The sequence below is a fragment of the Hyperolius riggenbachi genome, chromosome 7 (genome assembly GCF_040937935.1).
Source record: "Hyperolius riggenbachi isolate aHypRig1 chromosome 7, aHypRig1.pri, whole genome shotgun sequence".
NCBI classification, from domain to species: domain Eukaryota; kingdom Metazoa; phylum Chordata; class Amphibia; order Anura; family Hyperoliidae; genus Hyperolius; species Hyperolius riggenbachi.
Window position 1 is genome coordinate 84,965,970 of NC_090652.1, and position 18,602 is coordinate 84,984,571.

The 18,602-nt window shown below is 49.1% G+C and overlaps 1 protein-coding gene across 1 annotated transcript in view; it reads left to right on the top strand.

Moving 5' to 3' along the window:
- TRAP1 (TNF receptor associated protein 1) overlaps positions 1-18,349 on the top strand; it is a 60,531-nt gene extending 42,182 nt beyond the window's left edge. The window contains exons 16-18 of the mRNA XM_068244193.1: positions 2,893-3,038; positions 4,785-4,857; positions 17,302-18,349. Coding sequence (XP_068100294.1) covers positions 2,893-3,038; positions 4,785-4,857; positions 17,302-17,403 — 321 coding nt within the window. The 3' untranslated portion in view covers positions 17,404-18,349. The remainder of the gene's footprint in view (positions 1-2,892; positions 3,039-4,784; positions 4,858-17,301) is intronic.
- The last annotated feature ends 253 nt before the right edge of the window (positions 18,350-18,602 follow it).

Genomic DNA, 18,602 nt, shown 5'->3' on the forward strand with positions numbered 1-18,602 from the left:
CACTTCCGCCTCCTCTCACGCTGGCCATTGGAGCGCTCCCTCAGCAGCCTGTGTGAGAAGGCTGCATGCACGAGGTGTCATGGCTGCGCGCACGAGGTGTCATGGCTGCCCGCAACGCTGCTGCACATGGCCTGTACGGGGAGATGACAAGCCTCCACAGTTGAAGGGAGGTAAGTGATTACATGTGCCCGCCCTATACCTAACTAACCTGTACTGAAGGCACATATTTAGCTAACCTGTACTGAGGGGGACTTATACCTAGCTAACCTGTACTGAGGGGGACCTATACCTAGCTAACCTGTACTGAAGGGGACCTATACCTAGCTAACCTGTACTGAGGGGGACCTATACCTAGCTAACCTGTACTGAGGGGGACCTATACCTAGCTAACCTGTACTGAGGGGGACCTATACCTAGCTAACCTGTACTGAGGGGGACCTATACCTAGCTAACCTGTACTGAGGGGGACCTATACCTAGCTAACCTGTCCTGAGGGGGACCTATACCTAGCTAACCTGTCCTGAGGGGGACCTATACCTAGCTAACCTGTACTGAGGGGGACCTATACCTAGCTAACCTGTACTGAGGGGGACCTATACCTAGCTAACCTGTACTGAGGGGGACCTGTACCTAGCTAACCTGTACTGAGGGGGACCTGTACCTAGCTAACCTGTACTGAGGGGGACCTATACCTAGCTAACCTGTACTGAGGGGGACCTATACCTAGCTAACCTGTACTGAGGGGGACCTATACCTAGCTAACCTGTACTGAGGGGGACCTGTACCTAGCTACGTTTCAGGGGGGGGGGGGGGTTGGTGCATTTAAAACGTCGGTAGATCTCCTGGCCTCGGCGAATTTTAAAGTAGCTCGCGAGCCGAAAAAGTGTGGGCACCCCTGGTCTACTCCGATAGTCTGTTTGGTGCCTGGAGCAGATGCGTTTCAACCATAAACAATATGGGAAAGTCATTTTCTTTCCGGGAAAAAAAATCACGTACTGCACAAGAGTCCGGTCCGTTTACTGCAAACGATCTATTGCAAACTGACGTGTGAACAATTTTCTACAATAGGATCCCTTAACTGTCCAGTCCAATGCGGTAAAACGGCCCAAAGAAATGTTTGGGAACACAAGCTAAAGTCACACCTCTGCATGGAATCCAACATATCTGAAGAGACGTTAAAAGGGTTATAAAAATAAAAAACACATTATATTATATAACAAATGAAAGGAAATTCCATGTTGAATTCTTGTCTTACCTGAAAATGAAAGTCTGGGATAACTCGCTTCTTTAGGCGTTTTATGTACTAGTTTAATTGCATTATATGTCCATGATTTTAATCTTTGCTTTCAAGTGGACCAATGCTAACAATATATTATGCCTTACAAAAAAATCCGTTAGGTTTTAATATGAAATCCTGTTTTGTTTTTTTCCAGAAAAGTATATACATTCATTTGACTAATTTCAGACTGAAGTAAAATGTCACCAGTTTAGTTGCCGACACCTATGTTTTGGCATGTTCCTCCTCCTGTCCCGGTGGAGCAATGCCTCCTCAACTCTACACAGCAATGTAACAGTTTAGGTACATTTTTCCACCAGCGCTCCATACCTCCTATGCCTGTCTATAGCTTTTAGTCAGTCATCTCTACTTTACCAACATGGTGTGCCACAAATATGTATTTTATATATATCTATCTCTTTGGATTGCGACCCAGTGTAGTGTCTGTTACTCTGTGATGATTTTTTCATACATCTTTTAGTCATGTAGTGACGATTTTGCACATGCATGCAGACCTCTTATAAAGGATGACTGCTTTCTATACTTTAATACAGAGCCCAGCCTTTTATTTTGCAAATACCATCCATCCCCTTCCCTCTAGTCTTGCAAGGTATGATAAATGGTTGCAAAAATGGCCTGAATCTATTTTTTTTTTTTGATGGTGGCAGACTTGATCACCAGTACTCAATGGGTCCCACCACTGACGCTGTGTCTCTTGTTCAGAGAATGCCAAGCCAGTTATACTCCTCCCCAGTGACAGTTGCCTCCCATTGAGCCCTGTGAGAAAGGAGTTGAGTGGCAACTTGGCCACACCCCCATTATGCATACTGATTGGTAGGGGTGGTAACCAGCAGCACAGCCATGCCTACCCTAGCTGTTTAGTAACTGCCAAAAGAGATAATGCAGCAGTGACGGTTATGTGTGACTGCTGCTATTAAAGGACCGCGAAAAAATTGTAAAAGTAAAAACGTGTATGCGTATGTATGAAGTGTACATTTGTTCTAGAGTAAAATGCACTATAAATTTATTTTTTCCTATGTTGTCACAGCAGGAAATGATCTGTCAGATTTTGGGCCAATCCATCTCTTCATGGGGGTTTCAGTGTTTTCTTTATTTTCAAAAGCATTTCTTGAATGGCATGTGTTCAGTCCAACTGCCAGAATTTTGTGCAAGTGCGTAGAGAAGCTAGGTGTCATCATCGTGATTCTTTCCAGGGAGTGCTTTTGTAAAGAATAAAGGTAATGCTGTGAATCTCCCATGAGATGGATTAGTCTAAAAACTGTCAGATCAGTCAGATTTTTTTAGTGATTACTGTAAGTGAAGGAAACCTAGGAGAAAGAAGATACCGTTATATAGTGCATTTTACTCTGGGAGGAATGTATTTATTATGCATGTGTATTATACATTTTACAATTTTTCGCGATAGTGGTCCTTTAAAGCCTGTCTGGGATGGTTAGCTTAGCTTGGCTGAGTTGTGATCCTGAGTGATATATATATATATATATATATATATATATATATATATATCTAAAATTACACACATACATAAATACAGCGTGTATGACCAGTTAGCTTATAATTGTGCCTATTAGAATGTCCGTGCTTCATGTTGGCAGGTTACGCCACGCCTTGACACCCACCCTGCTATGATCACTGTTCTGGAGATGGGGGCCGCCCGGCACTTCCTGCGCACACAGCAGCTCGCTAAGACCAATGAGGAGCGAGCGCAGCTCTTACAGCCCACGCTGGAGATCAACACAGGGTAAGCCATCACTGCTGGTCTATGGGGACTGGTAATGGGGACCGTGTGCTACGGCAACCTGACAGTGATTGCCGTGTAGCAATAAGGTCCCCTCCAGCACATCTTACAAGTCATATAAATGCTATATGGTGATCAGGGTTTTGTTTTTTAAACTAGATCTAAAAAGTGCATGGAAGAGAAGGATCTTGGCTGGCCATGGCTGCAGGCCAGGAGCCCCTAAATACCTCGAGATATAAATGGGGCTGCTGGAGATGGTTAGTAAGAGTCAAATATTTCGAAGTTGGGGCAAATTTTATGCAGCTTAAAAATGGGAGAATCACATGCTGCATTTTGTCCATCTTTAAACTGCATGAAGCAAGGTTCATGCAAGAAGACAGTCGGTAAAAAGAGGCACAAGTCGGGATAAAATAAACTAAAAACAGTTTAAAAAGGGAGGACTTCAACTTTATGGAGTTGGGTTGCGTTACTATGCGTTTCAACGGGTTAACACGCTTCCTCAGGCAAAAATAGGGGAGTATCTGTTCAGGGAACTCTGTGCACTCAGCACCCTGTGAAAGGCGTGCTGTTGGAGTAATTTGTTGTTCACTAAAAAATGTTTATGTAAACAGACCTCAATGTCTTCAAGGGTTCTAAATAAAAGTGTGTTAAAAAAAAAAAAAAATATGACTAAGAACCTCTTCTAGAACTATTATTTAACTATGAAGATAGATAATGCTGGCATGACAAACCAAAAGTCTCATTCACAGCACACTTCATATTAATGGCAGATAGCAAGTCGTCTGTAATAGATGGATATGCCTCACAGTACCAACTGTTCTTGATATAAAGCAAAAACTTTTGCAACTACTACACTTGGAAAGACTAGACGCCACTGTGCATACTAAAAAAGGGACATTTTATTTTCTCGAAATGGAAACCATTTATTTGCTGCATGTTGTCAAGCTAAAAGAGTTTATGACCCCCTTTCTTTATTCTAATTGGCACTGTACAGAGCAATTGAGTGATACGCTAGGTAAATTGAATGTTACAGATCAATGAACCTGAGTATAACCACTTCTTGGCATAAAACCAAAGGAACAGATCCGAACGGTCTGTTAAAACAGATCCGTTCTGCACAATCCACTGAAAGGACCACAAATTTGGTTCTGCAGCAATTTTTCCGGACCACTGAGCTCAGCGGAATAAAAAAAAGGAGCACTGTACTTGGGTCAATGAGAAAACTGAATGTTTCTTCACAGCGGTGAAGGATCTGACCGTTCTAAGGTGCAAAATCCTCTTTGTGAAGGGGGTTTTATCAGAAGTTGGTTGTTAATCTGGCTGCATATAGCATACCAGGAAATCTCTGCAGGACGTGCTGCTCTAATGTGCAAACCCGAAGATACAAAGAGAATGAACATCTGATTTTACCCTCACTAGTGGTGATGTCTAGAACTCGTGGAGAAGCATGTGACTTGTTTGTTCAGCTGATTTGCAAAGCTCTGATTTGCTGTGATCACATCCTGCTTTAGCACTTGATCATGACTAGCAAATCAGAGACTTGCACCTGACTAAACGGCACTAAACTGCATCACATGACTAAACTGAGCAGTTATAGATTGGGGGCAGCCACTGGTGAGCTATGATGTGCACAGCCAACACTACTGAGGATGTGTGACCGGTCCTAACTGGAATCATTGAGCACCAGCAAGGACCGTATTTCATTTGATGACCTCTTTCCTTACACCACCTACCGCTCTTGTTTTTCAGACATCCTTTGATTAAGAAGTTGACGCAGCTGAAAGACACAGACCATGATTTGGCCAAGTTACTTCTGGAACAGGTGACTAAATCAGCTTTCATACTGTATACTGTATACTCTCACTGAACAGCCAATCCATGTATAGTAGCTGAACAGTGTGATCCACTGATAAACACCCAATCACCCTCCCCCGCAATGGCTAATGGGAAATTGTTTGAAGCCTAAAGGTCCGTACACACGCCGGACTGGAGGCAACGACGGGTCCGTCGTCACTCCCGCTGGGTGGGCGTTCCAGCGACAGTCCGGCGTGTGTACAGTCTGTCGGCAGACTGATACGGCTGTTTCTGAGCGATCCGATCAGTCCGCCGACAGACTGTACACACGCCGGACTGTCGCTGGAACGCCCACCCAGCGGGAGGTGACGACGGACCCGTCCTTGTCTCCAGTCCGGCGTGTGTACGGACCTTAACTTTATTTGCTCACTCTGTCCTGCTGATTTGACTCTCCTACAAACCATCCTGTCACAGTTCAGAGGACACAGAGGAGGGGATGTGTACAGCCTAATGGTGCATACACATGCTTAATTGCGGTCACCTGAAGAGATTGAAGCTCAATGCTTTATGTGACAATTAGGTGTTGAGTGCTGTACAGACTCCTTGCTTTGTTGTAGCAGAGTGGCACATCCATTTATATGTAGAGGGTGTGTGTGTATACGCACCTTAAGCTGCAGCGCACTGTTTCTGCTGCTTCCTCCTCACTATGGTTTGATACCGTACCTTTAAGCAATGTAGGATAAACCAACACTAAAGAATCATAGCGTACCCTGGACAAGGCCGGATTTATACTGTTTCAGCCCCTAGGCCAACTTTTTAGTAGTTTCCCTTCCATGTGCAGCGCCCCTTCTAATCTTTGTGCAGCCCCATCTTCCATGTCTAACATTCATGTCCAGCAGCCTCCTTAAGTTCTATACAGGTACCTCTGGCAGCAGCTTCCCATTTCCATGTGTTGCTTCTTATTTGCACCCTCGTTATCCATATGCAGCAATCCCTCTTCCATGTCCAGCCTCCCCTTGGCCAGCTGCCACCCAAGAACCAGGCCTTTGTGGCCTTTCCAGAAATCTAGCATTGCCCCTGGATAAGGTATAGTGCTGAGCCAGTGTCTGAGCACACACTTCAGGATTGGTCTGAGAGAAGCAAGCACCTTCTAAGACAAAGTTGCACCCCCACTGTTATAGTTCCATTGCAATATCTGATGGTCACTGAGCTATGCCTCATCACACACATGCTCAGTGGGATCTTTAATAAAATCATCCCCAAGTCTTTAAATTCTCTGCCTTCTACAAATACCAAATTTTGAGCTGGTTCACAACATAGGTTTATAAGCCGTACATACATCATATCAACTACATAAGGTGATAGAAAATGTGGCAGCACAGGATCATACTGTGCATGTGGGGCAGCATAATCCTTAAAGAGAAGGTTCAGGGACTAGTTAAAAAAAATAAAAATCCATTTCCACTTACCTGGGGCTTCCTCCAGCCCGTGGCAGGCAGGAGGTGCCCTCGGCGCCGCTCCGCAGGCTCCCGGTGGTCGACCCGACCTGGCCAGGCCGGCGGCCAGGTCGGGCCTCTTCTGCGCTCCATGGTGCATTCCACGCCGGCGCGCTGACGTCATCGTACGTCCTCCGGGTTGTACTGCGCAGGCTCAGAACTACTGAGCCTGCGCAGTACAGCCCGGAGGACGTCCGATGACGTCAGCGCACCGGCGTGGAACGCACCATGGAGCGCAGAAGAGGCCCGACCTGGCCGCCGGCCTGGCCAGGTCGGGGAGACCACCGGGAGCCTGCGGAGCGGCGCCGAGGGCACCTCCTGCCTGCCACGGGCTGGAGGAAGCCCCAGGTAAGTGGAAATGGATTTTAATTTTTTTTAGCTAGTCCCTGAACCTTCCCTTTAAGGCAGCATGATCAGACACTGCACTAGAGAGCTGCATTTTTTCACTCTCAGCTCTGTTTGATCCAGCCAGTTCGCTGCTGCTCTGGAAGAAGTGATGTTGCCCTCTAGTGGTCACAAAAAGCCTGGCCAGAGAAAGCATAAGGAGTAGAGATGGGCCGAACCTCTGATTTTAGGTTCGCGAACTTCCGCGCAAGGTTCGGTTCGTGGAAAAGTTCGCGAACTGCAATAGACTTCAATGGGGAGGCGAACTTTGAAAAATAGAAAAAATTATGCTGGCCACAAAAGTGATGGAAAAGATGTTTCAAGGTGTCTAACACCTGGAGGGGGGCATGGCGGAGTGGAATACATGCCAAAAGTCCCGGGGAAAAATCTGTATGTGACGCAAAGCAGCGTTTTAAGGGCAGCAATCACATTGAATGCTAAATTGCAGGCCTAACGTGCTTTAAAACATCTTGCATGTGTATACATCAATCAGGGAGTGTAATTAGTGTACTGCTTCACACTGACACACCAAACTCACTGTGTAACGCACCGCAAATAGCTGTTGTGTGTTGTGACGGCCGTGCTGGACTACTGCGCAAAATGGCGAGATTGCTCTTCCTCACTCAGTGATGTCAGGTAATGTAGGACTTCCTTCTCAACTTTCCATGGCACTGTTAAAAAGCTTACGTTTTGTTTTTAAATTACATTTTCTACTTGCTGTGTACTTGTTCAGTACCGCTACAATGAGAAGCCTATGGAGGCGGGCAAGTCTGACATTGTGACCCCGGGTAAAGGCCGGGGAATGAGGGATGGAATCCGGTGTGGAGCCTGAGCAACGCTACACATCCAAGAAGGGCAGCAGGCAGGCATGCACGCCCGCCCCGAGGTAGTGACCAAAAATAACAATACAGGAGGAAGACTTTCAAAGCCCTGCTGTGTATTTGAAATGAATGTACTTTAACCACTTGAGGACCCACCCTTTACCCCCCCTTAAGGACCAGCATTGTATTATGTGATCTGTGCTGGGTGGGCTCTACAGCCCCCAGCACAGATCAGGGTGCAGGCAGAGAGATCAGATCACCCCCCTTTTTTCCCCACTAGGGGGATGATGTGCTGGGGGGGGCGATCTCTCCTGCCTGCGTGTGGCTGGCTGGCGGGGGGGGGGCACCTCAAAGCCCCCCTCCGCGGCGACATTCACCCCCCTCCCTCTCCTACCTGTCCCCCCCGGTGATCGAGGCTGCACAGGACGCTATCCGTCCTGTGCAGCCTGTGACAGGACGTCCCCTATCACGTGGCGGCGATCCCCGGCCGCTGATTGGCCGGGGATCACCGATCTGCCTTACGGCGCTGCTGCGCAGCAGCGCCGTACAATGTAAACAAAGCGGATTATTTCCGCTTGTGTTTACATTTAGCCTGCGAGCCGCCATCGGCGGCCCGCAGGCTATTCACGGAGCCCCCCGCCGTGATTTGACAGGAAGCGAGCGGCTGCTTCCTGATTAATCAGCCTGCAGCTGGCGACGCAGTACTGCGTCGCTGGTCCTGCAGCTGCCACTTTGCCGACGCACGGTATAAGCGTGCGGTCGGCAAGTGGTTAAATCCTTTAATGAGAACCAGTTATGGCGGGCAAAGATGACACCACATTCCTTTCACGAGAATCATATGGAGGCGGGCAAGTCTGCCATTTGTGACCCCGGGTAATGGCCGGGGAATGAGGGATAGAATCCGGTGTGGAGCCTGAGCAACGGCTACCACTGCACATCCAAGGAGGGCAGCAGGCAGGCATGCAATACAGGACTTTGAGGCCCTAATTGTAATGAATCAACTTTAAATCCTTTAACGGGAATCCGCTATGGAGGGCAAGTCTGCCATTGTCACCGCGGGGAATGAAGGTTGTATTCCGGTCCGAAGTGGGAGCCTGCTGAGACCCATGCTGTAGCTGCCCTGACCGTGCTTTGCAGACCAGGCATCTGTGGTCAGATGGACCCTTGAGCCAGCGGAAGACAAACCAAGTCGAAAGCATTTGCCAAGAATGTTTTACGGAGGGCAATTTTTGTTGGCATTTTTTTAAATTGTTTGAAAATGTAGATGGTTGTATTTTTAAAGAGAACCCGAGGTGGCATTGCATTATGTTACTGGGGCACAGAGGCTGGTTGGGCACACTAACACCAGCCTCTGTTGCCCCATCGTGTGCCTCAAAGACCCCCCTGCTCGCCGCTATACTCCCCGCAGTGCTGGCGACACGCAGCGTGTCGCCAGCACAATGTTTACCCTAGCGCTGTCTGTCAGCGCCGCTCCGCCGCCTCCTCCGCATCGCCGCTACCCGCCCGTGTCCCTTCCCTCCCGCTGATTGGAGGGAAGGGACGAGGGCGGGTAGCGGCGATGCGGAGGAGGCGGGGGAGCAGCGCTGACAGACAGCGCTAGGGTAAACATTGTGCTGGCGACGTGCTGCGTGTCGCCAGCACTGCGTGGTGTATAGCGGCGAGCAGGGGGGTCTTTGAGGCACACGATGGGGCAACAGAGGCTGGTGTTAGTGTGCCCAACCAGCCTCTGTGCCCCAGTAACATAATGCAATGCCACCTCGGGTTCTCTTTAAATTGTTTGAAACTGTATCCATTCAAGTGCAAATTATGCACTGACTGCCAGGTATAATGTGCAGTCACAGATGCAGTGAAAGGTATGCAGTGAATGCAAACAGCCGTTTGTGTAGTGGGCTTTTCAGCCCATATGCTCGCCGGCTGATGTAGCTGAATGACAGAACAGTGACTGTCCAGCTGATCAAATTTGGTCTGACCACAATGAAACAACAACCTTATTATCTTTGGTGTGCCACCCCCACCCGAGACACTCATATAGCCGGCAATCATTGCTTCATTGTGATACGCAAGCCTCTTCACCGCGGCAAGGTAATGATCATGAAGGGGGATGGGTACATGTACATGCCTTTTGTTTTTTGTTGCAGCCGCCTGCAGTTCAGCCATAAAAATTAGGCAGGCGTGTGCATGCCCAAGAAAAATTAGTATAGCGGCTGCTGCTAGCAGCGGCCTTAAAAATTCTGGAATCCGCCTAGAGTCCTGGACCCTGGTGGTGGTGGCGGAGAAGGCAGTCAAACGGCCTGCAGGCAGAGATGCTGTCTGTGGGGACTGACTTAGTCTTTAGTCGTGCAATAGCCCTCAGGGATCCATGCCTCGTTCATTTTGATAAAGGTCAGGTACTGAACACTGTCATGACTTAGGCGACTTCTCTTCTCAGTGACAATGCCTCCAGCTGCACTGAAGGTCCTTTCTGACAGGACACTTGCGGCAGGGCAAGAGAGAAGTTGTATGGCAAATTGGGACAGCTCTGGCCACAGGTCAAGCATGCGCAACCAGTAGAGCAAGGGTTCATCCTCGCTGCTCGCAGTCGCAGTGTGTACATCCACACTTAAGGCCAGGTAGTCGGCTACCTGCCGGTCCAGGCGTTGGTGGAGGGTGGATCCCGAAGGGCTACTGCGAGGCGTTGGACTAAAGAATGTCCACATGTCCGACACCACCCCGAGATCGCTGGAGCGGCCTGTCCTTGCCTGCGTGGACTGGTGAGGAGGAGGAATACTGCCAGTGGTACCTTTTTATTGCGTTGTACTGTCACATCACCCTTAAAGGGACACTTAAGTCAAACAAAAAAAATGAGTTTTACTCACCTGGGGCTTCCAATAGCCCCCTGCAGATGTCCAGTGCCCTCGCCGTCTCCCTCCGATCCTCCTGGCCCCGCCGGCAGCCACTTCCTGTTTCGGTGACAGGAGCTGACAGGCTGGGGACGCGAGTGATTCTTCGCGTTCCTGGCCACAATAGCGCCATCTATGTTGCTATAGCATATATCATATACCATATAGCAGCATAGAGGGTGCTAATGTGTCTGGGAATGTGAAGAATCACTCGCGTCCCCAGCCTGTCAGCTCCTGTCACCGAAACAGGAAGTGGCTGCCGGCGGGGCTAGGAGGATCGGAGGGAGACGGCGAGGGCACCGGACAGCTGCAGGGGGCTATTGGAAGCCCTAGGTGAGTAAAACTAATTTTTTTTGTTTGACTTAAGTGTCCCTTTAAATGCATTGTAAAGCATCATTGACAGCTTGTTCTGCAAGTGCTGCATCCTTTCCGCCTTGTGTGGAGTTGGTAACAGGTCTGCCACTTTGTGCCTGTACCGAGGGTTTAGTAGCGTGGCCACCCAGTACAGGTCATTCCCCTTGAGTTTTTTGATACGGGGGTCCCTCAACAGGCTGGACAACATGAAAGAGGCCATCTGCACAAAGTCGGATCCAGACGTACTCTCCATCTCCTTTTGCTCTTCCACAGTGACGTCACGCAACTTCTCTTCCTCCCCCCAACCACGGACAATACCATGGGAACGTGGAGCAGCAGAAGCCCCCTGTGACGGCTGCTGCGGTTGTTCTTCTGCCGCTACCGCCTCTTCCTCCTCCACAGAAACACCTTCCTCATAATCATCCGAGTCTGACTCCTCTACTTCCCCACACGACTCCTCTTCTTCCTCCTCCTCCCCCCTCTGTGGTGCCGCAGGTGTTGAGGAAACCTGTGGTTCGGCTGAAAATTGGTCCCACGACTCCTCCTGCCGTAGCTGTTCCTGTTCCCGCTCCTTCACAGCTTCATCCACCACTCTACGCACGGCACGCTCCAGGAAGTAAGCGTAGGGGATTAAGTCGCTGATGGTGCCTTCAGCACGACTCACCAGGTTGGTCACCTCCTCAAACGGCCGCATGATCCTGCATGCATTTCGCATCAGAGTCCAGCTGTTGGGCCACAACATCCCCATCTTCCCAGATTGTGTCCCTCTACTGTAGCTGTACAGGTACTGGGTGACTGCTTTCTCCTGGTCTAGCAGGCGAGAGAACATGAGCAGGGTGGAATTCCAGCGAGTCGGGCTATCGCATATCAAGCGTCTCACCAGCAAGTTGTTTTTCCGCTGAATGTCCGCAAGCCGTGCCATGGCCGTATAAGACCGCCTGAAATGCCCACACAACTTTCTGGTCTGTTTCAGGACGTCCTCTAAGCCTGGGTACTTTGAGACAAATCTTTGCACGGCCAGATTCAGCACATGTGCCATGCAGGGTACATGTGTCAGCTTTCCCAAATTCAAAGCGGAAAGGAGATTGCTGCCGTTGTCACACACCACGTTGCCGATCTCCAGCTGGTGCGGGGTCAGCCATTGCTCCACCTGTTTGTTAAGAACAGCCAGGAGAGCTTCTCCAGTGTGACTCTCCGCTTTGAGGCAAGACATGTCTAAAATTGCGTGGCACCGTCGTACCTGGCATGCAGGGTAGGCTCTGGGGAGATGGGGCTGTGTAGCTGGAGAGGAAGAGGAGATGGCAGCACCGCTAGAGTTCAACTGACACTCAGCCGAGGAGGAGGAGGTTGACAGCGAAGAGGATGTAGCTGGAGGAGAAGGAGGTGGCAGGAGGCCTGCCTACAAGCCGTGGAGGTGTGACAAGTCGGTCCGCTGCGCAGCCACGTACTCCCTGCTTGCTGCCATCGGTCACCAGTTTGACCCAATGGGCTGTGTACGTAATGTAGCGGCCCTGCCCGTGCTTGGCAGACCAGGCCTCCGTGGTCAGGTGGACCCTTGACCCAACGCTCTTTGCAATAGATGACACCATTTGCCTCTGAACTGCACGGTACAGTTTGGGTATGGCCTTTCGTGAAAAATAAGTGCGGCCTGGTATCTTCCACTGCGGTGTCCCAATGGCCACAAATTTACGGAAAGCCTCCGACTCCACCAGCTTGTATGGTAATAGCTGGCGAGCTAATAGTTCCGCCACACCAGCTGTCAGACGCCGGGCAAGAGGGTGACTGGCCGAAATTGGCTTCTTCCGCTCAAAGACTTCCTTCACGGACACCTGGCTACTGCTGTGGGCAGAGGAGCAGGAACTGCTAAAGGGCAGAGGCGGTGTGAAGGAGGGTGGCTGTGAAGGTTCAAGGGAGAAAGCGGATGAAGATGATGCACCTGAAGGAGGCAGAGAAGGAGGAGGGTGGCTTGTCTTTTGAGGGGTGCTGCTTTTCCTCAGGTGTTCTTCCCATAGCTGTTTGTGCCTTTTCTCCAGGTGCCTTCGTAAGGCACTTGTCCCTACGTGAGTGTTGGCCTTTCCACGGCTCAATTTTTGGAGGCAGAGAGAACAGATGGCTTTGCTCCTATCTGAGGCACACACCGTAAAATATTTCCAAACCGCAGAGCCCCCCTGGGGTGATGGCACTACGGTGGCATCAACAGTTGACCTTGAAGGGCATGTTGGCTGGCCATAGCTGGCGATACATGGCGCCGGACACTACCCCCAGCTGTTTCTGAGGATGAGCTCCCTCTGCTTCTATCATGGAGTCGTCTCCTCCTACTCCTCTCTGGCTCCCCCTCTGAACTGTCCCCCTGGTCATCTCCTCTACTGGGAACATACGTGGCATCCGTATAATCATCATCATAATCCTCCTGCCCAGCTTCGCTTTCCTCAGACACCTCCTCAACTGCACCAACTTCAGGTGGATCATCATGCCCCTCCTCACACATTACGTCCATACTATCGCCACCTAACTCGGACGTATGAGGTGGTGTACCTGCGCCTTCTTCTTGTTGTTGCAGTAGTGGCTGTGAATCAGTGATTTCACCACCACCAAATAAATCCTGCGAAGTGTCAAATGCAGCGGATGCAGCGCTGGTGGCTGCGGGAGATGAGGTTTTCTGTGTTAAATACTCAAGCACGTCCTCACAATTTTGGGAAGTGATGGCACGTGCCTTCTTCTGAGCACTGTACTTTGGGCCAGGTCCGCACGAAATCACAGCAACACCACCTCGTGAGTTCACTGAACTCAAACGGTAGCTATATGCAGTGAGGTGAATTCACTGAACACAAAAGGTAGCTATATGCAGTCAGCTGAGTTCACTCAACCCAAAGGTAGTTATATATGCAGTGAGGTGAGTTCACTGAACACAAAAGGTAGCTATATGCAGTGAGGTGAGTTCACTCAACCCAAAGGTAGTTATATATGCAGTGAGGTGCGTTCACTCTACAGAAAAGGTAGATATGCAGTGAGGTGAGTTCACTCAACTTAAAAGGTAGTTATATGCAGTGACGCAAGTTCACTCAACACAAAAGGTAGTTATGTGCAGCGAGGTGGGTTCACTCAACACAAACATAGGTGTATGCAGTGATGAGGTGGGTTAACTAAACACAACAGGTACTAGTAGTAGGTAAATGCAGTACTGGGTAGGTAGTACAATGTGCAGCTCCCTGTCACACACACAGGTGTCACTGAATGTGCTGCTGAATGCTGGTGGGCTGCTGGCAGTGGTACACACACATTATGAATTAGCAATGCTGTCTAAGCAACACAAGTGTAACACACACACACACACACACACACACACGCACGCACGCACGCACGCACGCACGCACGCACACGCACTAGTCACTGAATGTACTGCTGCTGCTGGCAGTTGGGCACACAGTATGAATTAGCAATGCTGTCTAAACAACACAAGTGTATCACACACACAGGTAGTAGTCACTGAATGTGCTGCTGGCAGTGGGACACAGTATGAATTAGCAATGCTGTCTAAACAACACAAGTGTCAGTTTCAAACACAGAAAAAAAAAATGGATCACAGCAGGATGAGCTCTGAAAAGAGCTTTTCTGGGGCGCTATTATAGCAATAAGATTCAGCTAAGCAAGCTAAGAAGGCAAGAGCCTGACTAATCTGTCCCTAGGAGAACAAGTCTGCAGCAGCTGTCCCTATTCTGTCTCTAGCAGGCACACGAGTGAGGCTAATGGCCGCCGGAGCCTGCCTTATATAAGGGGGGGTGGGGCTCCAGGGCTTAGCGTAGCCTGATTGGCTACAATGCGCCTGCTGACTGTGATGGAGAGGGTCAAAGTTGACCCTCATATAGCATTATGGGGCAAATCGAACTTCCGGGAAAGTTCGCCGGTGAAGGCGAACCACCCGATGTTCGCCTGGAACTGTTCGGCCTACCTCTAATAAGGAGTTACAATTGTTGAAATCAGTTTTTGACATCAATTTGGCGCAGACAAATCTGGAGAAATGGAGGTTGTGAGAGATACCTCTACCACCCCCAACCCACCATCCAGTCTCTGTATGCTAGGGCATTTGCAAGAAAGAATCCTTTTGTATTTCTTTATAAAACCATTCTTGAATAAAGTAATGAGGTGGGTTTCCTACCCGCGGCCTTTTTAGCAGTGCTTTAAACCGGTTGACATGATTTGCATATGAGCAGAGAAAGCTGGGCTGTACGTAATTTCCTTTCAGCTAGTGCAATCATCGGTTGGCATTATCACATGGGGAGGACACAAAGTAGGTAAGGAAATGGTTTGCTTTTTATCATGAACTAAAGGGTTTTCTTTTAAAATCTATATTTGCTGCTCTGCATGTGGAGGCTGAGCCATTGAAAGGTTTAGATGGCGGATTTTATCACTGTGAATCTGCCAGCGCTCTACTGACCCTGGAAAGGCTTTCTAAATAAAGTGAAATCTATTGGAAGATTACTGATAATGGTGATTGGGTGTTGCAGTAAATTAATTGGTTGCCAAGCTTTCTAATGCATGGAGCAGTACAAAGCTAGCAGGGGCAGCCTTTTGATTAAGGCGGGGTTCATGCTGCACTAAAAATGGAATGGTTTGGCACACATGCAAATGGATGCTAGGTAAAGCAATAGGATCCATTCATATAAGTCTGTTAGATCTGTTCCAACGTGCAGAAAACAAGTATGGGACCTGCATGACGTTTGTGGATTAGCTGGACAAAGCAGATGCTGATGGAATTAAGATAATGTCCAGTCTCACTGGGCTGGTCACTGCATAGGTTTCGCCATTGCACCTGCCGCTGGCACATTTGTGTTCCTCCATCACTGCGGAGCCCACCGCACAGAAGCCGCCATATACAGATCCGATCCCCATCAGAAGCATAACGCTCTCATTGGATTGCAGCAGACCAATGTGAATCCTCCCTGGTTTGTTTTGAGGGAGAATTCCCATTCATCTGCTGCAATCCTCAATGCTTCTATGGGGCTGCAGTCTGTATCCTGGCGCTTCTCCCGCGCAGTGCACCCAGCAGCAGAGGAATGCAGATGTGATGGCAACAGGTAGAGTACACCAAAACGGAAATCAGATGAAAAACTTATGCTTAGCATAACAGACTGATCTGGTTTCATTGTCCGTTTTGTATCATTTCAGTGTGAAACCAGCATCCTTTCTGATTAGAGGCCATATTGTTACAGGGCTGGGCAGTTCAGTGCAGGATGAATTGAACTGACAGCTCTTCCTGTTGCCGCTAAACTCCCTGGCAGTGTTAAAGGAGAACTGTAGTGAGAGGTATATGGAGGCTGCCATATTTATTTCCTTTTAAGCAATACCAGTTGCCTGGCAACCCTGCTGGTCTATTTGGCTGAAAAAGTGTCTGAATCACACCAGAAACAAAGCATGCAGCAAATCTTGTCATATCTGTCAAAATTGTCAGAAACACCTGATCTGCTGTATGCTTGTTCAGGGGCTATGGCTGAAAGTATTAGAGGCAGAGGATTAGCAGGATAGCCAGGCAACTGGTATTGCTTAAATGGAAACAAATATGGCAGCCTCCATATACCTCTCACTATAGTTCTCCTTTAAAAACGATTTCTCCTCCAAATTGTTACAACTTGGTGGGAGCTGTAATTTGGGGTCTGGCAACCACCTGTGTCCTGAATTATTACATGGGGTGCCCAGCTTCAGCGCTCGCTGCTGAAATGAACGGATCAGCGTTCTGTTGACAACTGGTAGAAATTGAGTAGTTAAGATAATAAACTGATCACAGGTTCACTTGCTGGGTAAGGCCCGGTTCACATTAGCGGTGGCCGTCCGGAATCGCCGTGCCGGAGCCGCACCGCTTGCAGAACGGACGCACGGCATAGCAATGAAAGCCTATGCGTCCGTTCACATGCGTCCGTTCTGCCGGACCGGAGCCGGACCGGATCCGGACTCCGGCCTCCGTTCCAACATGCGCTATTTTTTGATCCGGCTCCTCCGGCAGCCGTATCCGGGGCGGAGCCGGACTGCACCATCCGGCCAATACAAACCAATGGGAACCGGAGAGCGCACAACACACTGGCTGAGAAATCCGGATGTTCTACCCCACTTCCTATGCGGATTGTTGCGGAGATATTGGATGGGGACACGTGGGCAAGCATTTTGGAGTGGAGCAGCACAGCTGGATCCGGATCCGGAGATGTTGGCAGCATGTCGCAGGTGGAGGTGAGTGCTAAACAGCAGAGGGCCTGATTCCACAGGTCCCCCTTCTGCTGACCTCCCAGACCCCAACATTTTTTTTGTTTTTTACGTTACTTTTGCCAAATGGATCCGGATCGCATCCTGATGAACACCTGATGCAACCTGACCGGATCCGGATCAGAACCGTACGGTTCCGATCCGGATCCGATCCGGTCAGGTCATCCGGTCCGTTTGGCAAACAACCGCAAGTGTGAACCGGGCCTAAGCCTCTGTGTATAGCTGTCTCAGGTAAGCTGCTGTTGTAACTTAGTGATGTGTAATATCTCTCTCTCACCCAATCTAGATCTATGAGAATGCAATGATTGCAGCAGGATTGAACGATGACCCCCGGCCTATGGTGGGACGCCTGAATGAGCTGTTAACAAAAGCATTGGAGAAGTACTAATTTATCTTCTCTGTCATCTTCATCCTCCACCTGTTCCAAGTCCTGGAAACCCCCCTTAGCCTGAAAGATTGTTGCCGATTCAGGTCAAGGAGCTGCTCCTATCACACAGCTGCTGTTTTTCCTATGGAAAGAGACTATGAAGACCCCAGGCTTGTTGTGCTACAGCCTTCATCTGCTGTATTCAGCTTTGTGGCCGGTACTCTGAGACACCCAGTGTAAACGTGACAGCTACCCCTTATTGCTAATGTGCAGAGTGGTGAACCTGTGGCCATAAAATGATCTGTAAATGGAAGGGTGGGGGGGAAGAAGACATCAAATTTGCCCCCCCCCCCCCCCCCGGTTTCCCTACTTTATATCATATTTGGCTCATGTTCAACGACCAGGGAAGGTATATTGGGGGTGAAGCCGTAGATCACAAAGGAGGAAGGGGGTAAATCACTAGACACCAGTGGTTTTACTTCAGGTTCCCTTTAAAGGATACATCTGAGGGATTTAAAAAAAATTCTACTTACCTGGGGCTTCCTCCAGCCCCTGGCAGCCGATCTGTCCCTCGCCACAGCTCCGGAGTCCTGGGATCTTCTGCGGTTGAGTGAAGTGTCCCGGGTTCTGGGACAATGGAGCTGCAGCGAGGGACAGATCGGCTGTCAGGTTGGAGGAAGCCCGAGGCAAGTAGATCTTGTTTTTTGGAATTCCACGGATGCATCCTTTCAGTAGACTTTAGTGACTATGCCAGTGTACAGGAATGAGGCTTCTGTGGAGCAAGCTGCATGTAAACAACAGAGGGTGCTGCAGAAATGTCATGTACACAGGCTAAATCGATAAGGAAAATGTTATTTGAATGATAAGCGTAATTTTGAGCACATTTTCAGAATGTTCTTCAGTTCTCTTTAAGCTCATGTCAAACTAAACCATTGTCAACAGTCTGCATTAAATTTTTTTTACAATATTTGTGGTCGGTGTAGTCTTTTCCTGTGCCAATGTAACCAGGTCGGTAGAGTTCAGCATACAAATACAGCACACTCTGCTGGGCTTACTTATGGAAGCTGTGGCAAGTTTTCTAGATAATATTTTCAGTCATACCCCTCCTCCATTTTTGATTTCTTACAACCTTAACATTCCTTGGAGTCTGGCTCGTATGTCCTGCTCGAGTCCCTGTTGATGACATCACAATTTTTCAGTTCAATCCTAAAGCCTTGTGC